The 18,307-nt window shown below is 35.7% G+C and overlaps 1 protein-coding gene across 7 annotated transcripts; it reads right to left on the bottom strand.

Moving 5' to 3' along the window:
- Positions 1-6,725: 6,725 nt before the first annotated feature.
- Positions 6,726-17,975, bottom strand: LOC113732559 (protein ANTI-SILENCING 1). 7 transcript variants are annotated; one of them, XM_027258408.2, is made up of 14 exons: positions 17,847-17,975; positions 17,350-17,409; positions 14,430-14,792; positions 12,943-13,111; positions 12,272-12,454; positions 11,958-12,124; positions 9,600-9,626; positions 8,545-8,637; positions 8,346-8,424; positions 8,147-8,237; positions 7,692-7,800; positions 7,456-7,572; positions 7,266-7,330; positions 6,884-7,110 (listed from the first exon to the last, which is right to left on the bottom strand). In XM_027258408.2, exons 3-14 carry the CDS (start codon positions 14,781-14,783, stop codon positions 7,107-7,109), a joined length of 1,458 nt encoding a protein of 485 aa, XP_027114209.2. In that variant the 5' UTR covers positions 14,784-14,792; positions 17,350-17,409; positions 17,847-17,975; the 3' UTR covers positions 6,884-7,106. The 7 variants fall into 7 exon arrangements, with proteins under 7 accessions (XP_027114204.2, XP_027114205.2, XP_071932076.1 ...); XM_027258403.2 differs by having other exon boundaries at positions 6,726-7,330; XM_027258404.2 differs by having other exon boundaries at positions 6,726-7,330; positions 17,354-17,409.
- Positions 17,976-18,307: the final 332 nt, after the last annotated feature.

Genomic DNA, 18,307 nt, shown 5'->3' with positions numbered 1-18,307 from the left:
TTTTTATTAAAGAAAAAGTGCATAAATTTGGTTAAGATTTTAATCAACCCAATTCACCCCCCCCCTTTTGGTTGTCTTTGGGACTTACACAAGAGCAGAATCATGCTTCTCCATCACGGCTTCCTCGATTTTTGCTCGGACATATGCTTCATACATGATCTTGGGTGGATTCCTAAATCCCTTTAGCTTCATATGGATATTCCAATCAAGCCCAAAGTTAAAACCATCAATAAAGTATTCCTCACTGAGTTCTGGTTTCAAAGCCAACATCTCGTTTCTCTACTCTTCAAATTCCTCACAGTACTCTACTACGTTAGTTGTTTGTTTAGGCTTCTTATGCTCCACCAGGAAGTAATTCAGCATTTTAGAGATTTCTTCAAGGGTCTCCATATATATATATATGTATGTATATATATATTTTGGTTGGTCGGAAAAGAGATGAAGATGGATAGGAAAGAAAATGAATCAGAAGTGAAGGAAAAAATTAGGAGGAAAGATTTCTAATCAAGCAGCCAAACCCAGACGGATCGTAGCTGCTCTGATACCACTGTTATGGTATTGGACCAATATGCAGCAATGGTGACAGATTTCTTGCAGCAAAAGTGAATTAACCCTTGACAATTCTGAATGAAACAGGAATTGATAATGAATATTGGGACTTCAATTTCTGATTGACAATAGGTAGATCAATTACAGAGACAGAATCAATGGATTTAGGATCGAAAAGGAAAGATTGAAGGAATTGAAAGAGAAAAGAGAGGGAAATTGGCTCTGCCAATTTCTATTACAATCAATGGAAATAATATGGCAAAAATCTGTCTAACTCTCGGATTCTTCAGCCTTTTATGGCATTTCCAGACTAACTAACTTCTAAACTAGCTAATCAGGTGAGGCCACGTGGAAGTTCTGGAATCATCACCTCCACTTGCGCCAAACAGAAGCATAATTCTGTTATGTCAGGTAGAAGGCGTGATTTGTAAGTCACGTCTTTCTTCTTCAAGTTGAGCAGCTGCGCCTTTCACACAAACTAGAACACGCCTTCCTCCTTCTTCAAGCTGGAACACGCCTTTCCTGTATTCTAGATCACGACTTCTGTATTTCCCTCATACTCCATGACAGAGTCGTGAATCAAAAAAAAAAAAAAGAAGGCCAGTAGCTAATCCTTTTCCCTTGCTTGTTCGGTTGATGTCTGCAATCTCCAGGTTGTGTGCGTCGTGTCTTGCGTTAGTACAGATTTGTATCACCACGTTTGTGCCTAGTTGTTGTCTATTGTTGCTCAGACTCGCTGTCCATTGCTGTGATTGGGTCTTGCTCAGAAAACAAGAATATATATATAGAACCAGCCGCTAGTCTTATTCTTTGTAAAAAAATTCTGCCCGTCAGTGTTTTGGTGTCTTTCTTGTGCCGTTTTAATTTCTGGAAATCCTGGGAATTATTTGTGTTATTCTTAGGCTATTTGTTTGGTAGTTACATCATTTGGGTTTAAACAAAAAAATAAATAAATAAAGAGGAGGAAGAAAGGCAAGAAATCTGGGATACATAGCAGTCCACGGCATACTTTTTCCCAAGTGAGATTCGGATCTCCACTAACTCCCAAATCTGAGTACCTTCCAATTCCTTGTTGGACACTAAATTGGGAACTTCGTGATTCCTAAAATCTAACAACCAGATCCACCGCCCCTACCACAAACACAACCCAAACAGGCTTCCTCAACCGACCAAGTCAGCTCTAGGAAACTCCCCAAACACACAAACCAAAGCTGCCAATTCCAAATCGATACTATACCATTCCTTGTGCTGACCAGAAACCGACACTAGCACTCAATTTGTCCCAGTCAGCTTTATTGTGTTTTCAAGTGTCCAAGTAGGTTCTAGTTTCAGCTTTGAGTCGGTTAGGACAGGGGTAAACATCCCAAGAAAATCAAGCAAAGCAAAAGGACCATCCTCCTCGTCGGCTAGAGCTTTTGAGCGTCCTTCTTAATTTTTGTAGCTTTTGTGCCCATTCTTTTTCCAGTTTTTATTCTTAAATATATTCTACCACTCCATTCTTAGTGTCTTAATTTTGTTTTCCAAGCAAATCTCTACTCTTACGAACCTCAAATTCTAGCGTGAACTTGTTTTTGAGCTACACTTGAGCACTTGGAGAATTCTACTTTCTTCAAGGTTTGCAAGGGGCTGTGAGAAAATCTTTAGTGAGGACTACTTGAGGGACAAATTAGAGTGAAAACATGAGTGACGAGTGCATACACGTGAGCTTGTGTGTTGTGAGAAATTTCTCTTCTCTGCTAACCAATTTTGCAGGTCACTTAACCATGCCTCGTGGAGTTGCATCTCATTCATATCATCAAGAATTCTTAGAGAACGAGCCTCTTAAGAGGAGGGCTTCCAAGCGAACTACTTCCAAGTACTCTAGTTCCACGCGTTCCATCTCCGAGCATTCACATCATGAGTTTCATCCACTTCAGGAGGAAATGGATCATTTTCGTGCCTTGTGCGTATATGAAAGATATAAGCATACTTGTAATGAGTATGAGGAGGAGCAAAGGAGTTTGCATCGAGCATCTAAACCAACGTCTTCATCAAGTAAACGAGCATCATCTAAGGAGTGTTGTGACAATCGAGTCATGAATTCTCGAATTGAATCAAAGCCTCGTGAATCAAAGGCTGATTTCCGAAGCCGGAATAAAGAATTATTTGACTCTATAATGGGAGAAATTCGCCAAGTGCTGAATTCATATTTTGAGCAACTTACTCATGTGTCAACCAATGGTGGTAAAGATGTTCCTTCTAGTCCGCCATTGATTGAAGAAATATCTACGAATGCTAGCAATGAACTTGAGATTGGAAACCTTGAAGTCCCATCTGCACAAGTTAGTTGTCTTGAGCTAGTTGAGAAGGAAGACAAGGGAAAAAGTGCGTTGACTTTGGGAAATAATGCGAGGGCTTATTTTTCTAACGAACTTACCTTTGTTATGTTTAGCTTTTCTTCTTTTATACAGGTTAAGCAAGGAGAGATTGAATTGATCATGGCATGTTCTATCCCTATATACATTGGCTAATATCAGAATTTTCATGGAGTTTGCATCTTAAGTGTTGTATCCCTTTACTATCCATTGATATACAACTTCACCCATGAGCCTGCTTTGCTTGTTGGGAGGAGTAATGAAGTTTCAAAGGGAGTCCTTGCACTTGAATTTTGTCCTTTGCCTCCTTACCACTTTGCAACAAGTGTCCCAAGTGCTGATTAATCTAATGAAGTCGATCATGTTCAAAGTGTTCTTCAGTTTGTCAGTTGCATTATGGAGGATCCAAGAAGATGTGAGCTTGCTGCCAATGTACCATACATTTTACCTTGCATCATGGAACCAAAGCTATATGCGTTATCTTCGAGGAGTCGTTGGAGTAAAGCCTTGAGTTTTCCATGGCTGATTGTGAGCATTTTCAAGCTGACCAAGAGACATGTGCACCAAATTATAATAATCATGACGTATGCAAGTATCATTCATTCTAAGAGAGCCAATATGTGGAGATTTGAGGTTTCATCCTGCCAACTCTTGTTAGTACCATTCATTTCCAACCACGATTTGAGGACAAATCTTTTTCAAGAGGAGGGGAATGATACGAAATATGGGCCGCGTTTCAGGCTGCAAGAGAATAAATCTTTTAGTAATAGTTTAGTAGTTTATTTTTCAGATTTCTATTTTATTTGGTAGGAATAAGTTCGGTCCAAGACCTCATGTTGAGTTGGATCCGATTTATAGAGTCTAGGCTCACTATTACTTAAGTTGGTTAATTAGCTTTTATTGGGTTATGTTGGGCCAGCTTAAAGCCTTCATTGGGTCAATTATAAGCTGTCCATTAGTTAGCCCTAACTATGATTAGTGAGTCATTAGTTTAGTTGTCAAATCGAATAAGGAAACTTGCATTGTTTCCAACTTAGATTAGGTTTGCTTCTTTGTAAGGCTATAAATAGCCAAGCTTTGATAATTTAAGGGTAGACACTTTTATCAAAAAAAATACTTGAGAGAATTTTCTCCAGAGCTTTCGAGCAACCCTTGAACAACTTAGAGTTTTACTCTAGTGTTCTTGTTTGGCTTATCAATTCAAGAACCACACTTGAATTGTGGCGCCTTCTACACTTGCCTGAGGTTTGCTAATTCGTTTGATTATGGGTTGAGATAATATCAACAAGTTCGTAGTCACGGGGGTTAGAGGGGTCGTAGAGTTTCCGCTGCTACTGTTGCTTGCGTTTGAAGTCAAATCTAACAAGTGATCTTGGGTCGCGAATCTTCTCACCAACGAGATTCGTATCAAAACCTCATATGTATTAGTATAAGATTGAATACTTTGACTTGTACTTTAAGATTGAATTGTTAATGACTCCATTGCATATAATTTTGGGTTGCGGTGTTTTAAAGTTATGTAGTTCATTTTTGTGCCTATTAAGAATTTTGGATTAGTTAGTTTTGATGAGAGTTGGGCAGGCAGTCTACTAACTTTTGGGGTATGCCTTAAGGGAAGGTGGGACTGTTACATAGCCAACTACCGATTCAACCGATCGGACCAGCTAATTTAAAAACATAGCATACAAGTGTGAGTTCCAAACGGAATAACACCCTTCTCCAAATGAACAAAGATATACAATAACTGTAACAGAATGAATGCAGAGACAATATGCAATTAGAAGTGGTTAGTCAGAAACTACCACACTAAATTGCAAAGGTAGAGCTTTCTCCCAAGAAATTTGAGAACAAATTTGCATAATATATATATTGTGAAAACCTGAAAATTATTTTCATATCTTGTATTTTAACTTTCTTGTCTTGAATTCTTGATTGATTTAATGGTTGAGTAATGATTTTGTATCCTATTACCTCATTCAACTTGTTTGCATGTTGAGTTTCATAGTGCGTTATACAAATGTAACCAACTAGTACGGTGTGTGCAATAATTTTAGTGGAAAAGAGGGAGTTTTGAGCAAAAAAGATTTTATGGAAAAGAGGTGTTAAGAGACAATTGGAGAAAGAGACATATTTGGGGTGAATTAGATAGACATTATTTGCTTTCTTGTCATTTGTCAACCATCCACCTAAATTTTACCAAAATCAAGACTATTTCTTTTCACAACCAAGCTTCCATTTCATCAAAAATTTCTCTCTTTTTTTGCTAGGGCTGGCCAAAATTTAGGGAGAAAGAAAGAGTGAGAGAAAACAAATTCTAACCTTGACTTTTTTGTCCAAATTTGTGAGAAAACAAAAGAGGAAAAATGTACCTCACTCCTTCAACCTTTGAAGCAAATTTGGAAGGGAGTTCTTGGAAGAAAAAATCCTTGAGTACTTTATTTTTCCTATCTTAGGTTTTGTGGGAAAGAAGATAAATTTGCTAGAAAACCTATCTTACTTCTCTTATTCTTGTGTCTACTTGATATACGATACTCTATAAGCTTAAAGGAAAGACTTTTATGGAAGATTTCACTTCTTCTCAAGCTATGTGTAAAATTTTTAGCTTTGGTGAATGTAGTAAATAGCCTCAAATTGCTCCACATTATGTTTGAAACATTGATCTAACATGCACGTGATTTTTTCCCTTGATTTGAGTAAGAAAACTTTGTGATTTTGGAAGCTATGTTAAAGGTTAAACTGACGATTTGTGTAATTTCTAAAGTGGGGGCTTTGAAACTCACATTTTCTCATTTAAAGTGGTTTGGAGATAGATTGTTGATGTACTATATGATCACAAGACTCGAGAGTGACCAAGAGGGAAAACATGTGATTGAAGTGGAAAGATCGTGATAAGTTGGTGAGTGTTTCAATTGCATGTTAGGACTTGTTGCTTGATTAACATGTTATCTTGATGAAATTGTTGAATACTTGAAACGCTATCTTGATTTGATCGTTGATTGATTGAATACTAGTGAAATGCTAAACTTCCTTGAATTGATTTTGGTTGGACGAATGCATACTTTATCGCACTTACTCTAACTTGATTAAATTACTGTAACATTGTTTACAAATAAAATGGCGTTCATTTGCATGACTTAAAAGTCGTTTGAATATGATATCCCATCAATTATACTTAGTGCTTTGGATCCCAAACCCCATTAGTTAGTTGGTCAAATTGAACCAGTAAAGATTTGGTTGAGTAGATTAACCAACCATGGATGGTGTTTACCATTTATTATACTGGTTTCAATATATTTGAATATTTTCCCTTCTATTGTTTTACATATGGTGTTTGGATCCGATAGGTGAATGATCGGTGGACAGAAACTAGAATTAAACAGTGATCTATAGGATATTATTACTACATTTCTAAGGTTAACGGAATGTCAACGAATCCTCGATAAACTACCACTAAATTTGTTCGTGTGAACAAACTGTCCTTGTACATGAAAGTGCTATTTGTTTATTTGAAATGTTTAGAACTTGTCTTGTTATCGTTCACTTTCTTCGCTTTGAGATTTTTATTCATGTGATTTTTATCTTACCACTTTGATTGTATGTTTTTTTCGAATCTTATTGGACGAAAACTCACCTCACCAGTTTGTTTTCTTTACAGAGGGCGAGAACTTGAGAGTGTGAATCTGAGAAAGTAGGAGATACACAGTTGAATCTTTTGTTGTGTCTTTATATATATATACATACATATATATATATATATATATATATATATATATATATATATTGAAGCTTTTGAATCTGTTGTTGAATCTTTCGAATGGACAATTGAGGTTAATGTGTGTGTGTATATATTATTGTTTTGCTATTGAGATTTGTGAACGAGTCCTAGCAAGAGCCAGATAGACAGCTTCTAAATCCTGGGCTACGCCCTAGAGGAGGTGGAGTCGTCACATATACAGCATGTGCAAAAAAGTTATAGTTGCTTCCTGAAGATAGAGCTATGTATATTTGCTCGAAATTATATGCATAGATGCAGCCCCATCTACATGACCAAAAATAGGTACATCTTCTAAGCACTTGTATATAACTTTGCTTCCTAAAGCCTGAACTATGTGACCAACTCTATGGGTGGGTGTAACCTCATAAACTGTGCAAAAAAAAGGTACACCCATGTATGCTTCCCTATATACGGTAGCTGAAACAAATCTACCTGCAACGTTTAATGCACGTGTCATTAATGCTACTGCAATACATGAACCAGATAAATGCATGGCAATCAAAATCTGATAAATAGAACCTGGAAAGGGTAATAATTGTCCCTTAAGAAGTAAAAAGTTGTAAAAACTTAATGGAAACACTAGGTACCCTTGCTCGTTGGGATGATGAATCTTGATCTCGTTTCTTAGAGCTTCAGTCTCCTTTGCTTGTTCCTGGAAATAAGAAAGATTCACCTTCAATTGAAGATAATGCAGAGGCACTAATAATGGTAAATGTTGCAGAATACTAACATAAAGCTACAAACAATAAGAAAAATTTTCAGAGAAGTTAGTTGCACCTGATGCAAAGTTTCCCACCATAGTTTTGATCTTCCATAGAGTGAACACCATTCCATGGCCATATCAAATTCAACGGTATTGCTCTGAGAGTAATGTGGTGTTGAAACTGCATTTCTCTTTGAGCACCAAGAAAGAGAGCCAGAATTGGGGAGGTGGTATCGTGCAAAAGGTCAGTACATGGCACACAAATATATATATCTCTGAGAATTTGGGAATTGACAAAGAATCGAATTACCATATCTTCATGCTGCTTCTGTAACCGAAGTTTGGGAATAGAAATATGGCCAAAAAACTTTGGTGGATTACGAGGATCTGTCGGTTTTGCTCGACGACCCACAACAGGTCTATAGCAACAAGCAAAAACTGAATCACCAAAACTAAAATCCATGAAATTAAAGAAAATCTTAATCTCCCAGTGAAGTATCAGAAAATCAGATCCATCTTTAAGTGTTTGATATTTTCAATTCCACTTTTGTGAGTAATAACCCATGGCAGTCTAGTCTATTTTTTCCACTTCTGTGATTAATAACTATGGTACCTCTTCATTCTTTTCAAGTTCACATAACTAAATCTGTTTTGAGAGCAGAATAAATATCGTACAAAAGGTGATGATAGAAATATGACAGAAACAGGAAATAATATTGTCAACCCAATGCAGAAATTGTTAACTAGTGGAAGGGAAACAATAACCTTCGATCACCCAACATAAGACATCTCCTTTTTAGCTGAGAGATGACAACATCTGCAGCATCTCTTGTTTTGAATATGACAAATGCTTGTCCTGTTAGTCCATTAACCATGAAAAAAAAAAAGAGCACGTCATGAGCACTCAAATTATGCTTTAGTAACAAGTGAATTTTCCAAAATTAAAAATGATAATATGTCATACCATAATTTGGTCTGGAAAATGGGCTGTGTTGTATCATCTTTGCACTAACTTGTTGGTTGAATACATGAAACACAATATCCTGGAAGACAGTGATTTGACTAGTCAATAATTACAGTTAAAAGCTTATAAGTTCTCGGTTAAGCTGCCGAAATGATAGAAATTATATAATGCATGTTCAATGATCTTAAAAGAATTATACCTCGACTTCTGTGGACGTATAGGATGGGTCCAGATTCTCAAATAAGACAAGTGTGCCCTTCTCATGAGCTGCATTCATTCTGTCATCCCAAGACTGAAAAAGGTGGGGTTGAAACAGATAAATGCTATAATACAATCGGCAATAAATAATGTAGATAGAATTTTCTCATCACAATAGCAAATCCTCTAAACATGCAAGCATCTCTTGCTATGAAAAAATTATTTTGAAAAGAAAAGAGCCAGCATCTTAGGAAAATAAACTATGAGATCTGAAGGCAAGGAATAAGTACAATTCCAAAGGATCTAAAACAAGATTGGATATTAAATTTATGCAGAAACTAACTGCATGAAGGACATAAAATGGAGTCAATTTAGGGATAAATAGGAGTGTCAAACTATCATTTTGCATATCACAAAATAGGAAAACACAGAAATTGAAAAACAAGGTTCGGCAGAATAAGAAAAATTTAGAACTTCCAATTACAACTCAAGCAAACTTACATCCAATCTAGCACATAGAGATGAGAAAAGAATTAGGCACACATTCATTGGCAGAGGAGGTGTCTGCTTAAGCATCTGCAGGGGATATATATATATATATATATATATATATATATATATATATATATATATATATAGACAGAGACAGAGACAGTGCGACAAAAGATTTTGTGTAGTAAAAAGGCGCTTCATATTCTGCATAAGCATGTTGGAGAGAGAATGAGAATGTGTGTATACACAACTGCATTTCCTGTAGAGTAGGAAATGAATCGCATTGACATTGAATACCAAAGATCAGAAAATGAATGAGGAATATTATCCCTCACTTTGGTAGAGGATGCAATTGTTCACATGAAAATTGGCGGCAAAAGATTACATAAACAATTAAGGAGTGGCATACCTTGCCAATTTATTGCTTTTCACAATTTTCAAACTATCATCTCCTCGGAAACTTGAACAGGTAATACCGACTTCCAAATGAAATAATCTCAAACATAACTTATTTTGTCCCTTACAACAAAGACACTTATAGCCATAAACGCAAAAGGTACTCACTTGGATCTTGAACCATTTGCTTGAATCCTGCAAGCACGAAATAGATGTATCATTCCCAAGCATCCCACCTTATTATAATTAACAAGATTTGTCTATAGATGGAAAAGATGCCTGTAATCAGCTCAAATCAACCAAGGAAAACAGGAGCAAGGAAAAAAACATAAAAAGCAAAGAAAGTTCTACGTTCACATCTTTAAACCCCAACCCCCATTTCAAGAAGCCTTTATGCACTCACCAAATAAATAAAGGTAGGGCAAAGACTAATCTACATCATAAATACTGCTATAGAACAAAGTTGATATAGTTCTATACAAACATGTTTAAAGATATTTTGGCCACGCCTGACCAGTAACAAATCTGAATGTATAACTATAATATCCAAATATCAATCACATTGATGTAACATGTTTTTGTGCATAGTTGTCCCATAGTAAGAAGTCAAGTTTGCCAACAAGCACACAGAAAGGACGATTTGTACTTCCATTTACAAATCCTACTCCTCCTGCCTGGTGGTCTTGTAATCTAGAGGTGAACAAATCACTTTTATATTTTTCATTTATCCAAGGGCAGGAGCACAAGATCATCAAATTCAAATCTGCAATAACATTATAGTCTACCATCATTAATCAATCCCAGATGCATTATTATCTAAGACTGCAACTTTGAAGGTCAGGACTGCAGCCCTAACCATTGCCCTATCAGCATCTTCAAATTTGATAAGTTCCAGTGCGTCTCTTTAGTCCATTCCTCACGTGGATTCAATGGTCTTGGCCTCTAGTTCAGGTAGAAAAGTGGTCAATCTAACAATTCCAGCTGTATAGGTCCCTGTTGATGGTCACACTAAATCTTTCTTTCAACGTCTCATTTTAATGGAAAATTTCTTTGGAGTTCTGGAATATTCCAAGGAAAAAAAAAGCCATATGGAGCATGAGCAAATTTATTAGTTATCTTTTTATTTTTTTTTCCTTTCTAATTGTACGAAAATTAGTAAACAAAAATACCTAAACTCTCATGAAAACAAGAACTTCCTACCTTGCTGATCACCCTTCCATGTTGTAACCCCTGATCCACTAAGATTTTTGAAGATCAGGATGCAGCTTCCTACCTAAACATTGTTTCTAAGTAGCTAGTACATTTAAAATCCAATCTCGACATGTAGACAGGAAAAACCAAAAAAATAAATATGGCCTCAAAGTTTTTCCATCCTAAATTTGATGAAAAACTTTCATGCAAGATTTTGTGAGTTAATAAATCAATTTCTTTCAGCTTACCTAGTAAAAATAACTTAACATCCATTTGCTTCAGAGTATTATGTATGTACCATGCCTTTCTATTGAATACAAATTAGACCTGAACTTACTTTCTACACTTTTACGTCATACACTGTTTAGGAGCACATTACTATCCAGAGAGTACCTGACACCTATTGCCTTTTTTTGTAGTACAAAAATAAATCTAGATTATTCAAAATGCTGAACACTTTCCCTGATGACAAACAGTGAAATACTACAATCCACTTGTGTACAATGCATTCAAAAATCGACTATTAGAGTTAAAGAAAGGGTAGTTTAAAAAATCTATGTAAGATAAGGTGATCTGCCTGTTGGTTCTATAAATTTGAATTCTGAAACATAAAACATAATGCTGAGGATATATATAATGCCAGTGCTTGTCTAACTGATACCCAACAAATAAATAAGATAAAACAAACTAAAAAATCAACTTCATAAGATATCAACCAATAAGACATTTGATTTATTTTAGGCTTCATAGCTACTCAGAGAGATGCAACATTATAAAAATAGTAGTCAAAAAGAAACTCCTTTTTCTTCACTATTTCACTAGCAATATATCACAAATATCCCACTCCACTCAAATTAAGAAAAGTTTAACCTAAATGTGATATCATGTATAAACCATTTTCTACAGAACCTACAGATCGATGTAAGCTTGGCACTTGGCATCTCAAATTCTCAATCAGCACATTTTCAAAAACTAGATGCCCCCAAACTTAATTGGGTTAAGCTAAATATGGATGGTGCCATGGCAGAGAACCCAATGTGCTTAGCCTGCACCACATTATATTCTACATATACATGTGGAATTCAGTCTTTAGATGTCAAGTTCTCTCTATTTCAATCTTTAGATCAAAACCTTCTAACAGGAAAAAAAAAAATCAAAACATTAAAATATTTATGAAAATCACATGAGGTATGAGGATAATGAGAAATGTCAATCAACTAAAGCAAGAAAAGTTACGAATTTAGATAACTTCTGTGAATCACAACATGGAGATAAGATTAGTTTCTTTACTACACAAGCTTAGGAGATTATAGTCCCTTTTAGGCAAGTGTTTACCGTATCCAGCCTGCTTGTTACTTCCATAACTTGGCTATCGCTCTTCATGCCTTTGTTTTGTCCAAGTTGGTGAGGGTCCTTGCTAGCTTTGTCATTGATATTAACTCCTTTCGACATACTTATATTCTTCCCGAAAGGATCCTTGACATCCAATTTTTCCTTGTACCCTGATGATCAGTGTAGATTTTCAGCACCTGTAGCTTCATCTTTGGATCATACGACTTCAACATGATACTAGGTGTCCATTCTAGACCCATAATTCATTTAATAGACAGGGAAGAGTAAAAAAAAAAAAAAAACTCTAGGACAGCTACCTAAAGAGCCTTCAACTTTCCTCCTCTTCTGTGCCTGAATCTCAGGCACATCAGTAGATGCAGAAGTATCTGAAAACTTCGTTTTAACTCTAGCAGGTGTCCCATCCTTCACAGGAAAATTTGCTACATTTTCAGTATCAAGGATTGACTTTTGAACCTTTCTTGAATTGAAGTAATGCTTCACTGCAGGGTTATTACAATAAGTCAAAAGATTTTGAGCGCCAGAATTATTTCTACCGATACAAATTTATATGGAAACAACCAGAAAGACATGTAGATACTAGGAAATTTTATAGCAACTCAATTAGTTAAAATGTTTGATGATAACTCAAGTAGATGATGACAACACTCTTCCTGAGTTATTGATCAAATAGCAAGATTCTCAAAGTATAAGACACACGAAAAGAGAGAAAACAAAGATACCGATAATCCCATCAAGTCAAGGGATCATGCAAAAGAACTACAATAATCAAATAGCATAGCTCTGGGCTTGCTAAATGCAGATGGCACTGCTATAGAAATCTCAAGAAAACAAAGTTCATGTTAAACAAATAAAGGGCAAAAAGGAAAAAAAATAAAATAAAATAACAGGCCATGCAAAAGTGCACATAATGCTAGATGCAAACAATTTAAACGACCAGAAACTAAACAACACTAGGAATTATTGTAACCTTCAATGCCAGCAACTTGGTCAGCAAAAGCAGTCGACACCTTGCAGCTTCCCACATCGAAAGTACGGTAAAATATGTAATCAGCATTCCTCAAATCGTCTTCCGTTGGTTGAGCATTTCTTGGGTCTTTTGACACACAAACAACTTTGCACTTCCCAGAAATTGCTTCCTGAAGTAAAGGATCCAATTATGCCATAACTTTAGATGAAGAATAGCTCAAGCAAAATGATCCTTCTTAAGAGTCTGAGACAATGACATTCTGATAAAATTATGGTCACTGCAGAAAAGTTTCGACTGGAGAAAGCAATTTCTGATAATCAGAAAAGTAAATTTTTCAAAACAAAGAAAAGACAAGTAAGCATTGACTATTTGCATTGAAGTAGGATTTCATAATATCTTAAGAGCAACCTATACTTCTACGCCAGAGAAAAGAAGCAAAACATCTCTCCTGGCATGAAACCAAAAGCTTCAAGTTTGCCACCCAAAGCCTCCCAGTTTAACCAAATCACTTATGAAGAGCATCTCATGTGTTCTAATTTTTTTAAAAAAAGTCATGGTTAGCAACAATAGACAGTTACTGATGAATAACAGGGAGCACAAGTCCGAGTTGCTCATTCATATTTCATGAGATGCCAAAGGGTTAGATGAAAGCAGCAACTTTTATCACTCCTACACTCCTTTCTCTCAAGTGGTATATAAACAATCCACCAAGATATGTCAGCGTATACAGAGGGAAATTTCATTAGAACTCTTGCGATTATGGTCTCGATTTGTCAACTCCAGCATTTTCTATCAATGATATACTAACTTCCACTTGAACCTTTTAAGTTGATTCACAGATTTCTTTATGTAGCATCCAATATTGTTGGCATGACATCTTTCAGCACGGAAGACTTTGTCACCAATTACTTGAACATAGTTCAAAAAATTTGAAAAAAAAAAAAAGTTTCAAATTGATGGTGCCCAAAAATTCAATGGTTTGATTCATTATGGATTCCAAATCCTCCATGACAAGCATAAAGGCTTCAGCAGCCATATTTGGCTTACATCTCGTTATCAATAATTGATTTTAACAATAATCATCCTTCAGATTACTAATCAGAAGCTGTATTTGCCAGTCTACAGTGGTTTTAAAACAAGTGATTTCAAAACCTGCTTTAATTCTTTTGTTATTCGAACAGAATAACAATTTAAATCCAATATTAAGTGGATCCTCCACTAAATCAATTTACCCCATCATATACACCTTAAATTACAGATCAATGCATTTTGATGCCTAACTTTACACTGCAAGTAAATGCAAAAGAACAAAAAATCCTTCAAGGATGACATTTCATTGTTGACAAGGCATTGCATCATATGACAAAAGTTTTCTAAAAAAAAAAAGGCAATCCTTCAAGGATGGCGTTCTAATTGTTGACAAAACATTGCATCATATGACAATATAAATCAAATAGATAACAAAAGGAAGCAACGAAAGTACTTACCAAAGGATTGAGATTGAAAAGGCCTTTTCCCTCCCCAGTAGCTAAGAATATCTCAGTCTTGAGTGGCTTGATATCTCCTAACCAATGTGCTATCTCAATGGGACGGAAAAACCACACAACTTTCACTTTCTTTTTGTGGCTTGCCGTCTCCCATATTTTAACAAGCTTACCAATGTAAGGTTCACGTTGATCATCAGCCCACATGTAGACACAATCATAAAGAGAGTAGTTGATGCCATCATAAGTGAATGAATCATAAAACTGGACACCATTGTAAGTGCCACCAAGACACCTTTTGTGACCCCAACTAAATTCAAGAGCCTCTTCCTCTTTTAACTCCAGAAAGTTCGGCATACGTAAGAACTGTCAAAGTAGTTGTGTGGCACGTAAGTCTTGAATAAATAGTTGAGAAACAAAAAGTGAAACAAATCACAACTAAAATGCTCATAAAAGATGTTAAATGACTTTCAACCAAGATACTTCTATTGATCACCAAAATCACAGCTAAAATAATTTTAAAAGATGTTACATAACTTTCGACCAAGAGTCCAAGACACTTCATCACCTGATAGATAAGATGGTCTAGTGCACAATGATTAGGCTAAGATTCTTTCGCAGCAGGAACATGCAAGCAAGAAGAAAGGGTCCGTTTGGGTAGCAAGATTTGCCAAAAAACAAAAAAATCCAAATTTTGTTCTACTTGTATCATAAACACAATTTCCAACCATCTTTCTTATCTCACATACATCACATCACAAAAAAGTGCTACAATCTCCTATCCAAGTGGATCCAAATTTGTTTTTATCTACCAAATTTAGTTCAAACATATTCAATAGTAAAAACAACCAGTCAGACCAAATCCGTGCGCATACAATTCAATTAATGTCTAGCAATTGATCTTGGATGGCATGAAAATCAAAGTCTTCATTTATTTCATCAGTAATAGAACAAATTGCATCGGCAATATATCTAATTAAGAGAAATGATAAAAATTAAAACAAACACAAAGGTCCAGGACAAAGGACAAGAAAAAGAAAAGTGACTTCAAATATTGTTAATGTGTCCAAAACATGTCTTAAAAAGGGAAAGACTAAGGGCATAGTGAGGTAGTCCCTTCCATTAAGATGTCCATAACTAGGATCGGTCTAACTTTTGAAATTATATCTTTCTTGACCATGCTTCCTATGCCTTGTCTTCTTAATCATCTAGCTTTTTCTGTGATGCAATAGATATTTGTAGACAACATTAGGAAGCCAAAGAAACTTAACACAAAAGACACATTTCCGGCATAAAATTTACATGTATCCGTGATGTCTAAGGTCAATATAACTGCATGACATGGACATGATACTCCAGTTATTTAAATATGAAAATAATGGAAAGTAGTTTTGTTACTTGAAAGCAAGTTGGTTAAAGCACAGTAACAGTTTTCTTCTTCACAATTCATGTTACCTGATTTTTATTTGGAACACAGAACACACAAAATTTTAGAACAATTAGAACTATAAGTTGATTTTAACAGTCCATTGTCAAAGTACCAGCACTAAGGTAGTTTAGTCCAGAATGCACAGAGCAAAAACAACAAAATTATCAGTAACAGGAAAAAAGCTTCAAGTTAGTATGTTCTCAAATAACACATGCAATTCCGCTTAATATAACAGCACATCCTTGAAAGCTTTTGTAGTTTTTTTTTTAACTTATGTCACATTTACTTTCTACTTATTAATTGACACAAGTCTTCCCCCAATTTTACTGGCTCCAGAAATTAAGCTGAGAAACCTGGTTTAATCAAATTTAATCTCAGCTCAAAATGCCAACAACTCTGGATATTGCTTAAAGAAACATTAAGAAAATATAATCACCACACTAAAAACTATAAAGTTAACTTTGCCTTCAAAACTTATAAAATGCGTACTTTCAATAACGTCCAAAAATGACAAACTGTTATCTTTGTACCAAAAATAACACCCCTCTCTTTCACTAGGATTAAACTAAAAGACATTATGTGCCGACCATATACACTCACTCACATATAGAACCTCTTAATACAAATTAAGTGGGAAAATTAAGAAGGGAAATTGGACTTCAAAGGTGAAAGACATGTCCTATCAGGGTTGCTGTCGCAATCAAATCAAGACCCAGGCAAAAGTTATGTGCACTAAACATTAGGTAAAATCATTTAAACCTAAAATTTAGACAAAGCTCCCCTAATTTTTCAACATTATACAGAATTGAGGAGTCGAGTCAAAATGTCAATATATTTCAAGAGGAGAATATGGACAATGAGACAGAGTTCAGGGGACAATGTTGTAAATATGGTCTTTACTCTTCATGTACTCTGTAAACTACCTGGACCTGTAAACTGAAAAAAAAAAAAAGGCTCTCAGCAGTCAGCAACAACATCATTTATTCAACACTGGAAGCAAATACGTATCAACTTCTCAACAACACTAAAAAAGAAAAAAAATCAAATGCCACAAAAATCCCAGCAGAAAAGTTCAAAGGAGAAACAAAATAACGTCAACACCGAAGTTCAAGTTAATCCTGGGATCCACAACAATCTTCTCCAATGGGCCCCACCCAAAGTAGAAAACAGGTACCCATTTCAATCAGATACGACCCGTCATGTCAGAATAACTTTCCCATCAACAAGTTCTTCACCCAAATAATAAAAGCAAAAAAAAAAAAAAAGTAAGCACTAATTTTGACGACTACTACTTGTACCCCCAAAAAAAAAAAAAAGAAAATGATTAGTATGATTTCCCGTTTTCCGTCTTTTCTTCACTTCTATTCTACATTTTTTGTTCAGAATCGGAAAAAATTCGAAATAAACCCTTGTGGAAAAATCTTAGTCTCAAACCAGAAAAAAATCAAGAAAAATCGGAACAAGCAAAAGAGGTTAAACCACAGTGATCCTTACTAACAATGCTGAAGCTTGCAATCAGTTGTCGTCCCCACTCAGGAACATCAGCAATCAAGCCTGAACCCAAATCCCAAAAAATAAAAATAAAAAAAAGGAGAAGAGTCAGGACCAAATAGGATTCCAAAATCCATTACAACACACTAATGTAACGCATATAGACTGTTAAATTGTGGGTTAGAATGTGATTAATGGAAAAACAAAAAGAGGAAAAATCAAAGAAAGAGAGAGAGAGAGAGAGAGAGAAGACCACTACATATTAGAGAAAAATGCTTGGAGAGAGAGAGAGAGAGAGAGAGAGAGAGAGAGAGAGAGAGGAGAGGGGTTTGGGTTTAGGGGGTTGTATTTTATGGGAAAAAGGAAACGATATGCAGTTTTTCGGGAAGGGACAAAAATGGAGGTTGTTGATGAGATAGAGTGGTGTGAACCATAAATAGACACCGGAATCGCTATAATGACCGGGGGTGCGTAGGATGAATGAGGTGGTTTTTCTGCACCTTACAGTTGGGGGTTTTCTGGTGACTGAGTGTCAGACTGAACCGCCATGCAGTTCTGGGTGGGTGGGGGAAGCAGTGACCAAAAGGAACGTCGAAGTTCGAAGTCCAACTCACTTTGTTAGAGTGTGGCGTTCACTCTCCTTTTTTTTTTAATTTCCTTTCTTTTATGGAGAAATTGTATTCACCGTGATAGCTTTAGATAATATATAATTTGATTCAAAAGCGGGTAAAATATTGCTGTGAATCGAAAAGGAAAAAAGGAAAAAGCTAAAAGATTGTTAAACGTTTTTGATAACTTAATAGAAATTAGGAACTTTTTAATTTAATAGAGGAAATAGCTACATGATAGATGGAACTAGGGTAAAATGTATAGCAGTAATTACACGTGTCAAATAGGGATATGGCCTCGTTAGAAATGGCAAAATGGGCGGAATGGACAGAATCTACTTGAATTTTAGATG

This window comes from Coffea arabica, chromosome 2c, assembly GCF_036785885.1.
Source record: "Coffea arabica cultivar ET-39 chromosome 2c, Coffea Arabica ET-39 HiFi, whole genome shotgun sequence".
Lineage (NCBI taxonomy): Eukaryota > Viridiplantae > Streptophyta > Magnoliopsida > Gentianales > Rubiaceae > Coffea > Coffea arabica.
Note: the sequence above shows the minus strand (reverse complement) of the source record. Positions and strands in the feature narration are given on the sequence as shown.